At 50.2% G+C, this 10,975-nt stretch overlaps 1 protein-coding gene across 1 annotated transcript; it reads right to left on the bottom strand.

Annotated features, from left to right (window-relative positions):
* Positions 1 to 1,183: 1,183 nt before the first annotated feature.
* On the bottom strand, positions 1,184 to 5,979 carry BPIFA1 (BPI fold containing family A member 1). Its single transcript, XM_067705177.1, has 8 exons — positions 5,944 to 5,979; positions 5,581 to 5,755; positions 5,254 to 5,413; positions 3,691 to 3,798; positions 3,228 to 3,377; positions 2,292 to 2,376; positions 1,611 to 1,674; positions 1,184 to 1,248 (listed from the first exon to the last, which is right to left on the bottom strand). Exons 2-8 carry the CDS (start codon positions 5,738 to 5,740, stop codon positions 1,184 to 1,186), a joined length of 792 nt encoding a protein of 263 aa, XP_067561278.1. The 5' UTR covers positions 5,741 to 5,755; positions 5,944 to 5,979.
* Between the last annotated feature and the right edge of the window lie 4,996 nt (positions 5,980 to 10,975).

The following is a 10,975-nucleotide window of genomic DNA, read 5'->3' as shown; positions in this document are numbered from 1 at the left end:
GGGCCACAGCTAAAGGCATAATATTCCTGCTGAAATCAACTCGTCCTCCCATATTTCCAGTTACCTTTGGGATTCCCCACCTGAGACACGGATGGGAGCCTCACCTGCTCCCTCACCTCCACCCTTCCAGGTCCACCTCCTGAACATCTCTCTAATCTGCCATTTTCACTTCTTGCACGGTATCTTGTGTATCATCACTTTTGCCTGGAGTGTTACATCTACCCAACACCCTATCCACCCATCCTAGGAACCCCAGAGCAGTCTCTCTGAAATCCACACCCATCTGAACATCTTCCTGTCCTGGCTAAGACCATTAAGATTTCCAATGTAAGGTCCAAACTCTGTTCTACAGCTCCAACCACTCAGGCCAGGGCACTTTCCCAACTATGAGCCCTCCAGCGATGGTGAAGAATGACAAGGCATCTTGTGCAGAGAAAGGACAGTTTTATTTGGTGACGAACATGGAATGTGACACATGCCTGGTGGGAAAGAAGGGGAAGCAGTTTCCTTGGAGAGGAGGCTGCTCTGGTTTCCAAACATGCCCGTGTCATGGTCCAGGACACGGGCCAGCCTTCTGTGAGCCCTCAGGTGCTGGGCAGGGCGTGGATCGAGCAGCAGGAAATGGTTCTGTTGGGACAAGACCCCAGCCGGAATGGAGACTCGAAGTCCCTGAGTCTTGCTGGTATTGGCCCATCATCACCCCCACCCCCTCCAGAGGGTGGGGAGGAGGCTGAGACCCTAAGGCTGGGGTGATCTTGACCCTGAGGCCCGGGGTCAGGGGGCTCCTTGTGCATGTGCTTGAGTGAATGTGTGTCTGTGTGTCCATTTGTGCGTGGCGCGTTTGCATGTGTGTGTACATGTGTGCATGTGCTGACATGAGAGTGTGTGCCTCTGTGTGTCTGTCTGAGTGACCATGTGTGTGTCCGGGCATTTGTGTGTGTGTGTGTGTGTGCACGTATCCACGACCATGTGTGTTTCTCTTTGTAGCTGTGTTGCGGTGCCGCCTGTGTCTCTCCACCTCTGTCAGCATTTCTGTGGACTTCTCTGTGCATCTTGGTGTATGTCTATGTGGCTGTTTGTCTCTCTCTTTGGATGTCACTGTCCCAAGCCCCCTGCTGCCCCCACCAGGAGAAGAACAGCCAGCTCCCAAATCCTGCAGAGTGGGTTGCAATACTCACTCAGCTCAGCACAGGCCAGGTCCCTTCCCGGAAGGCTGAGAATTTGATTCCAGCCCATACATCAGTGCGTCTGGAAAATGAAGAAACAATAACCACAGACCAGAGTGAAGGAGCCCAGGGACCTCCACAGTCCTCTGGAGGCCTGGGACTAGGGAATGGGAACTCTGAGATCCAACCACGCTCAGGCAGGGCTTGGAGGGGACCGTACCGCCTCCACCAACCAGCCCAGCTGTTCTCAGTGTCAGGGCTGATGTGGGGAGATATAGTCTATGCCTCAACAGGATCTGGATAATTCAAGGCAAAGAAGAAATCTGAAATGGGGAGAGTTGAGGCTGGAGGGACCTAGCCGTCCCACGTGTGCAGGGACAGAGCTCCCTGGGGGAAATCCCTGCTCCTGCAGTGGGGAGGGAGGGCTTGGAAGCAGGTACTTACCGACAGTGGAATGTACTAGAGTGGCGTCCAAGTGATCGACAGCCTCAATGACCAGAGGGCACACCTGACCCAGGGGCAGAGAGGAGAGTTAGGCAAAGTGGCACCTTAGGGAGAGCCTGGCAGCAACAGCATCCCCAGTATGCATTCTCTGGGGACATCTTCCATCATTTATCTGTATCTGAGAGTGTCTGATTCGAAGCAGTCCCACAGATGAATGTTCACACATCCACACTGGGTGGAAGGAGGAACTGAAGGCATGGGTGAGGTGCCCAGTCACGCAGTGAACTGCTGTTCGCTGTGTGATCTGGCACCTGTTTCTGAATAGGGTGGACTACCCTGGCAGGGGTGAGTTTCTGGTTATAGGAGGCATCGAAGCATAGGCTGGGTGGGCCTGGTCTGCAGCCATAGTGGGGGTGGCCTGGGAGCTTCTTGGGGCAGGAGCCCATCTGTTTCAGCTGTAGTGTGGACACACACAGGGCCTGGCCCAGAGCAGAAACCAATCAATACATTTTGAAGGATGAAAGGAAGAAACGTGGACAGATGGATCAATGGACAGATAGACTGATGGATGGAATTTACTTATTAAACTGAGAGGCTCAGAAAAGCTCACCCCAGGGGCTTCTTTTAGCCTGAGAAGCTCTAAGAGCCAAAGGTCAGGAGCCCCCTCTTGTACTCACTTACCTGGCCCTGCACCAGCCCAGGAAGGACATTACCCAACATCCCAGTGATGTTGTCAATAAGGCTTGCACTGGGGAGGGCGCCCAACCTGAAAGAGAAAAGCCGTGGGCAGTGCAGGGGCCTGAGGCTCGTATGGAGAAGCACTTGGATGTGCCCACTGCAGACTCAGCACCGAGGAATGGAACCTGGCCTCGTGCCTCCACACCCACACGATCCACAACAAGGGGCACATCCAAAGGGAGTGATACACGGCACAGCAGCGCACATACCAGGTACGTGTAGAATAAACCCACAGTTCCAGGACGCAGTAGGTGTTCAATAAGGCTTTGTGGAATCCATAAATGCATGAACAGTGCTTAGTATGTAGTTGTCATGAGGACTCAATGAGATGATACGTGTGATGCACAGCACATGTGTTCAGTAAACGTGAGCCATGATGGGGACGACTCCTGTATATTATACCTGCCCCCATCTCCCTTGCAGCAGTAACTGAAATAGTAACCCAGGTAGGCTCCATAGCTATTTTACCCTTTACTGGCACAAAGCACGTCACATCTATTATTTTAGAGGATTCTGTCGATAATGCCAGAGTAGCTCCGTATTGCAGTTATCTGAGAAAGCTGAGACCCAGGTTGGGGAAGCACTGTTCAAGTTCACACAGGAAGCCCTCCATCCCTTGCCACACCCCTCAGGTAGATGGGGCTTGAACTCAGATTTCTTGTTGCCTAATATAGCACAGAATTGGTGAGCCTGGCCTAAGAAGGGATAAGTGACCATTTACCTATTCATCCGTGCTTCCATCCATCCATCCGCCTATCCATCTTCTCACCCTTCCACCCTCCCACTCATCCATTCTCCCATTGTTCTATCTTCCCAACCATCCATCCATCATCCCATCCTATTGTTTCTGGACAGGAGTAGCCACCCCTCTGGCCTCACCTGTCAAGCAGGGAGATTTGCAGGCTGCCAGGGGAGAAAGTGCAGTTGCAATGGACGATGTAGAACTTCTCCTGTTCATCTTTCACAGCTAAGAGTTCTGAACTGATGTTTAGCTTCACAGCCAGCTTCAATGGACTTCCAACCAAGGGCCTGCAGAAAAGACACTCTGTTGCAGCTGGTCTCACCACATCCCAAGGCAGAGGAGGATTTTCTCCTTGACAGAAATGCCAGCCATCTTGCCCACAGCTGTACTCATCTCATTTCCCAGCAGAGGAAACCAAGGCTAACAGAGGTTAAATGAGTTTCCCAAGTGACTCAAGGTCACTCAGCATGGCAGCAAATGAGTTGAAGTTGGAGGCTCAGGTCTGTTAGACTCCAACACCTTTTTTCTTTTTGACTACCCAAGATCATCAGGGTCTCCTCTGGTGAGCCATCCTCCCATTCCCCCTTGGGACCCACTCACATTTTCACACTGAGGACCATGGCCAGAGGGATGGTGACATAGAGACGATGGCCATCAGGGCTCTTCAGGAGGACAAGTTCCAGCAGCTGGGGATCAGTGGTCTTCAAACTGCCCAGGGAGCAACATTGGGGGGAGAAACATTAACTCCTCTAGTTCTAAATCTAGAAACCACACCTAACTCCACCTTACCCATCCCAGAGTGGGAGCTACCCATGAGGTGGGATGGAGGAGATAGGAGGGGAGTCTTGCAGCAAAAGCCACATGGGTTTCGAGTCTCACATCAATTTTTCCCAAACTCTGCCCTGGGTCAGATCCAGACATACACATGGCCCTCTCCTCATCTCAAGTCTATAAGGTATTCCAGGATAGACACTGTGTCTGGGTTATATTTTCATCCTGTATGCCAGCTCAGAGCCTTACAAAGAAAGGGCCCACTCTATATTGGTTGACTTTGTAGACTGATGAGCAGGGGGGTAGATGGATATGTGGGTGGATGCATGGAAGAGTAAGTGGTTAGATGGAGGGAGGATGGACAAATAGATGGATGGATGGGTAAGTGGCTATTGGAGTCTGGGCAATTGGAGTAAGTCCTTCACAAACATTTATGGTAGGAATCACTCATCCTGCCAAGTTCTTCCATGGCAGGTCAATCAACAATGTTTGTCATGGAGAAGGAGAAGCAGGAAGTCGGGGAGAATGGAGAGAGGGTGGAAGTAAGTCTCTTCTCTGAGCCAGCCACTGAGCCAGGTGATCTACATCTTTTCAGTCCTCCCAACAGTTTTTCTCTGTGGGTACCACAATCTTCGTTTTACAGATGGAGAAACCAAGCCCAGAGAGACTGAGTGCCTTGCCCCAGGTCACCCAGCAAAAATCAAACTCAAGCCTATCTATCTGTCTTCTAGTCAGGGGCAAGCACCTGGGTGGGTAGGAATCATGGGAATATCCCTGACCCAGTCCTATGGAGGATCTAGGCTTTGCCAGCTCACTGGCCTCAAACTTTCTACTATTGCTCCTTGCTTAGAGAGCTCTGAGGTGGCTCCTGGATTGTTCATCTTGGATTGTCCCACGGACATCACATAATGATGTCACTGAGGAGAGTAGCTTACACTTTCTAGCTTACATCAAAGGCCACAGTGTTCTAAGGGATTTCACAGGTGAGGAGAACAAAATTACTATCATATAGTGGAAAAGACCTTGGCTTTGGACTTAAGTCAGTTAGAGTTAGAACCCTCACTCTGCATCACTCCTGTGGTGTGATCACAGGCACCTTCCTGTGCCTCGGTTTTTCCGTCTGTAAACTAGGGATTATTAAATTGACCTCAGAGGACTATGGTGAGGATTATAGATGATGCTGGGGACTAAGGACGCGCTTTAGGACTGGGGGCAATTGCTAGTTCAAGAGGGCTGGTGTTCCCTGCCAGACTGTGAGGAGGGTCTCAGCCTGAGTCCTGGCCTCATGTTCAGATCACCCCCCCACCCCCTTCAGGGCCACTGCCTGGGGCTGTTAGATCTCCAACAGGGGTTCTCCGGTGGGGTCCAAGGCCCTATTTTAGGGCTACTCACTCAACGATGTTGTTCAGGAGAGGAGTCAGTAAGGGCACTTTCCCAAGTAGGCCCCCCCGCTGGCGACTGGGAGAGTTCCCTCCAGTCTTCAGGATGTCCAAGAGCGGAAGGTTTTCGAGAATGTCCAATAGATCCTTGGCGAGCAGGCCATTGCTGAGAGCTGGAAATGGGTATGGGGCCCATGGGGGTCAGATCTGACAATTATGGGTCCTAAGTCCTTGCCCCCTTTTATCTCTCTTCCCAACCAACCACACACACACACACACACACACACACACAGACATACACTCACACCCCTGAAGGAGGTTATCACAGACTCTCATTTACCACTTGTCAAGCTTCCAGCAAGATCTGTGGGACTCAAGGCCAGGGATGGAGTCACAGGCAAGGGCAGTGTCTGGTCCGGGGGCAAGGTCAGGGCTTCCAGCAGGACCATGGTCTGGGCCAGCAGCCCACAGAAGACAACAAGGCGCCCAGTTTGAAACATCTTCTCATTCAGTATCTGTGGAAAGAATGACAGGTCCACTGTGGCACGAATACAAGAGAGGAACCCATCCACCACCTGCCCCTGTCCCTGCACACCAGGGAGTGAATAGCAATAACTAACGCGTTTCCTCTGAGCCAGGCTTTGGGTTGAGTCCTCCACACTCAGGCAGTGGAGGGGCGGGGGACGGAATGGGCAGATCTCACCTGGCTTCTCAGGCGTCCCAGCAGATGTCTTGGTCTCCTCTTCCCTGCTGGCTACTGCTGAGGAGGCAGCCTCTTTTATAGTGTGGGAATCCGGAAACGAGCAGTTGAATGATGGGTTTCGAGATAACTCAGAATTCTGCAATCTGGTGGTGTCTTTCAAAGTAAGACACCAAAGTAATAATTGCTCTCCAAAGTAAATAATTGCCGATCATATTAGTAGGTGGGACAGTTAAGCCGTTTGATTGACAAGTTAAACAGAGGAAAACTTGAGATGGGGATGTTACTCAAGACTTCATGGTTTCACGTGTGGGACTGAGGCTGGGGACCCACGCTCTGAGGTGGCCAGAAGATCACATTTGGAAACACTGGGAGAGGCAGCCGGTGGAGCCCAGGAAGGGACCTCAATCTCATATCCAGGCCTTTTCCATTCCTGGTCCAATTATTCTTCTCCAGTTGGAGGGCTCTTGCTCCCAAAATGTCAAAAAAGAGTCAAACTCTCTCTGATTTCCCTACATCTGGGGCACCCCTCAGTTCCAGGGCAGGGGTGTCCTGGTTTCTGAATCCTAATTGCGTGACAGTCACATGCTGGGGGCTACACATCCTCACAGAACCCTGGAGGGAGGGGTTGCTGTTCCTCCTTTGCAGAGGAGAAAACTGAGACCCAGTGGGGACAGGTGCCCAAGGACACAGAGAGGATGGGGCAGAGTTAGTGAGACAGGCTGGGGCCTGGGACCTGGGACTCTTTGCTGCAGTGCTTGCACCTGGACAAATGTCTCCTCAAGCAACAAAATACAAACAAACTATAAGGGACTAAACATAACCGCGTGCATGGGCAGTTGGGGCAAATTATGGACAACAAGATACAAAACGACCTAAAACCCATCTGCCACTTCTGAAGAGCCAGGAGCAAAAACAGAGTACTGCGCATGCCCCCTGAACTCAACACCACCAGAGGGGTGGGCAAACTACGTAAGCCACCCCTCTAGCCTGATCCCTGGACGCACCCCTACCCTCACCCCATAGAAGGAACCAGCTTGCCCTGCCTCCGGGGGGGTGAGCAAGGGAACCTGTTACTAGTTTTCACTCCCCCCTGCTGCAGCAGGGACCCCCATAAAGGCTTGCCTGAATTTCTTGTCTGGCCTCTAGTCAATTTCTGTTGATTAAGGAAGGCCAAAAACCCTGGTCAGTATCATTAGGACTCAACCCATTGGATAATAATAACAATAAAAACAGTGTCAACAGCTAATACTTGCCAAGCTCTTGCTGAATGCCAGGTGCGGCATCGTTTTTCACCTCCAGCCCCTCACAACCCTGTGTGGGATGGGAACGAGTACGTCCATTCTACAAGGGGGAAACTGAGGCTCGTAGTGTGAGGTGACGCGTCCAGAGTCTCACAGTGGGCATGGGGCCTAGGCATTCACGCTCTAGTCCTTTCTCTTAATCACTGGGCTGAGAGATGAGGATGCCTTGGGCACGCTCTGACCGTTTTGCATCCCCATGTCTGTGAATGTCATGCCTCCCACTTTTATAACCTGGAAAATGCTTTCCAGTTTCCCAGGCCTGAGGGATTGTGTGACATCCTGGTCTCTACCTTTACCCTTTCTTCTTCCCTTCCCAAAATGAAGTAATGAGGCATTTGTTACCACCACTTGGGCCTTTGGAGTCTATTTTACAGGTGAAAAAAAGAGGCACAGAGAGGTCCAGGCCCTAGTCCAGTGAGAGCATATTATAAGCAAAAGCGGGAAGAGAAGGGCGAAATGCACATTTATGGACTACCTACTCTGTGCCAGGTGCTCTCCATACTTGAACTTCATCTTTGTCATGAGTGCTTGATATTGTTGAACCTCAAATGTCAGATAAGGAGACTAAGGTTCAGAGAAGGTGATTACTTCCCAGGGATACACAGCGAGTGAGTGGTGTCAGAATTCTCCCCTGTGTCTGATGCCCCTGTAAGCAGTGAGCCGCGCTGCCTTCCCCTCATGTCAGACCTTCACTGGAGCTGCTCCCACTTCCTGTGAGAGTCTGGCCGATGCCTCCAAGGGGCTGGGCCACGGCCTTGAACTCAATCATCCATTCAAGCACTCACCAGACTCTTCCCACAGCTTGTATGTTGTCAGTCATCCTCAAAGGGGTCCCCTTTTATGTTATCTTGGTACAACTCTTGTGGTTTGGGTCAGGTTGCCACTCTTTTGGGGGGAAATGGAAGCAGATAAGCCAAAGAATGGATTCAAGTTTGTTACTGGACAGCTAACAGCTGCTGGTTTGAAGCTAGGAGGCTGCATTTGTGTTACGGCAGAAAGGGGATGGATATGGGCGCATATTGCCCTGGTTCAAATCCTGTGACCCTGGGCAAGTCCCTCCAAACCTTTGAACTTCAGTTTCCTCATCTGTAAAATGGGAGGATAATATCTACCTCACAGGGCTGTGGGGGATAATGTCTGGGGATGGGGTATGAACTTCATTTCATAAACTCACGTGTCTACATTTTTTTTTTGAAGATTTTTTTTGATGTGGACCATTTTCTAAAGTCTTTATTGAATTTGTTACAATATTGCTTATATTTTATGTTTTGTTGTTTTGGCCGCAAGGCCTCTGGGATCTTAGCTCCCCAACCAGGGATCGAACCCGCACCCCCTTCATTGAAAGGCAAAGTCTTAACCATTGGACTGCCAGGGAGGTCCCTACATTTTTTTTTTTAATACATAATCCCTTCATTTATTTATTTATTTGCTTATTGGCTGCGCCATGCCACGCAGCATGTGGGATGGTTCCCTGACCAGGGATCTAACCTGGGCCTCCGCAGTGAAAACTCTGAATCCTAACCACTAGGCCACCAGCGAACTCCCCTACATATTTTTTTTCTAATGTATGTATAGTTTAGCATTTCACATGCCATTTTGCTGAGTAACAAAAACTTCCCCATTTCCCCCTGGGATTTTATTTCTGTTCCAGGGGCTTTATTTGTGCCAAGGCATCTGAAGAAGGCTGTCCTGTCCCTGTTTTGACTGGAAATATAGAAGCAGCCATATGCCATCTGACCCCTTGATGCCAAGATGCTGTGCTTCCCTCCCGTCCAAAAGGCCCCTTCGAATTTAGTCTTTACTTTTTTTTTTTTGCGGTACGCGGGCCTCTCACTGTTGTGGCCTCTCCCATTGCGGAGCACAGGCTCCGGACGCGCAGGCTCAGTGGCCATGGCTCACGGGCCCAGCTGCTCCGCGGCATGTGGGATCTTCCCGGACCGGGGCACGAACCCGTGTCCCCGGCACTGGCAGGCGGACTCTCAACCCCTGCGCCACCAGGGAAGCCCTAGCCTTTACTTTTTACTGGACACCCTTGCTGGACACCCAAAATTGTTCTGTGTCTCGATTCCTTGGGTCTCAGGCAGGATCCCGGGGGACTGCCGCAGCCCATCTGCCTGGAACTACTGAGACCTTCCAGTTAACTTTCTCTCCCTGGGGTCCTGCCACCTCTCCTGGTTCTGGAAGGGAATGTGGACACAGAACCCCTCTGTTCTGGAATCCCGCACGTTGACTTGGAGTTTCTGTTGTCCTCCTCCCACGTCAAGGTTTGCCTGGGGAGAAGAAGGCCATGAGATACTTCTCAGAACCCACTAGAACTATTTTCTCTTCAATTTCTCCTTGACCCTCACACTCCACCAACCCAACATGGGAAATTTTCTAGTCCTGGGGTCAGGAAACCTTGCTTCAATTCATCATGTATATGCTATTCTTAATGTCTCCTATGCCCCAAATTTTGAAATTGAAAAACCCAGGCTTTAGGAATTCCCTGACAGTTCAGTGGTTAGGACTCAGCACTTTCACTGCCGTGGCCTGGGTTCAATCCCTGGTGGGGGAACTAAGATACTGTAAGCCGCCGGGTACGGCCGATAAGAAAGGGAGAGAGAGTGAAAAGAGAAATAGTATCTTATAACTAAAACAAACAAACAAACAAAACAACTCAGTCTTTAAAAAAATTTAACCTACAGTAAAATTGACCTTTTTTGGGTGTATAATTCAATGAGTTTAACACATGAATAGTTGGTTTTTTTTGTTTTTTGTTTTTGCGGTACGCGGGCCTCTCACTGTTGTGGCCTCTCCCTTTGAGGAGCACAGGCTCCGGACGTGCAGGCTCAGTGGCCATGGCTCACGGGCCCAGCCACTCTGCGGCATGTGGGATCCTCCCGGATCGGGGCACGAACCCGTGTCCCCTGCATCGGCAGGCGGACTCTCAACCGCTGCGCCACCAGGGAAGCCCACATGAATAGTTTTATGTAGCCACAATAATACAATAATACAGAACAGTTCCATCACCCCCAAAATACGCTCAGGCTGCCCTTTCATAGTTACCCCCTCCCTCTTCCCCTGCAACTGGCAACCACTGATCTGTTCTCTGTCACTGCTGTTTTGTGAGAGACCCAGGCTTTGCAGACTCAAAAGCCTCCTCTCTGCTTCTGCTGAAGTTGCCCTTCCTTGAAACACAGGTACTGTTTGTTCCAGTGCCCTGAGCAGGGCAAGGGTCATGGGGCATCAGGAAGCATGGACGGACACCCAGCTAACATTTCAAGACAGTGTTTTCCGCATTGACGATGTCAATGCCTCCCCAACGTGTTTGTCAGAAACTGGAGGTCATGCCCTTTTCTTCCTACGTATCAGATTGTGACTGTGTTTGGGAGCCTTTACTGGTGTCATTTTGCGAATCAAGGGATCCATTTTTATGTACTGAATTGAACTATGGTTTAAAATAGACTGAAAATGTAATGTTTCCCCTCTAATAAGTGGTTACTGTAAAGAAGAATGGGTTAGTTACAGATCGAATAAGAAAGCTACCTCTTCTCTGTATATCCAGTGTTTGTGGTTCTCTGTATATCCGTTTTATATTATTGCTAATGAACATGTGTTCACTGGTGAAAAATCGAGAAAATACAGATGAACTAAAAGGAAAAATTAACATCTAGAGTCCTGCCACTTCCCTTTTTATTTTAATAAATATCTGTCCAGTCCGGTCAAAAAAACCATGAGATCCATTTCTAAAG

Source organism: Pseudorca crassidens, chromosome 15 (genome assembly GCF_039906515.1).
Source record: "Pseudorca crassidens isolate mPseCra1 chromosome 15, mPseCra1.hap1, whole genome shotgun sequence".
NCBI classification, from domain to species: domain Eukaryota; kingdom Metazoa; phylum Chordata; class Mammalia; order Artiodactyla; family Delphinidae; genus Pseudorca; species Pseudorca crassidens.
The sequence above is the reverse complement of the archived record's forward strand: the minus strand, read 5'-3'. Positions and strand labels throughout refer to the sequence as shown.

Coding starts and splice junctions, on each gene's coding strand:
- BPIFA1 (XM_067705177.1), bottom strand. CDS start 5,740: ATGTTTCAAACTGGGCGCCTTGTTGTCTTCTGTGGGCTGCTGGCCCAG. Junction 2,377..3,227: donor CAAATCTCCCTGCTTGACAG/GTGAGGCCAGAG, acceptor TTTCTCTTTCAG/GTTGGGCGCCCTCCCCAGTG. Junction 1,249..1,610: donor TCTAGTACATTCCACTGTCG/GTAAGTACCTGC, acceptor TTCATTTTCCAG/ACGCACTGATGTATGGGCTG.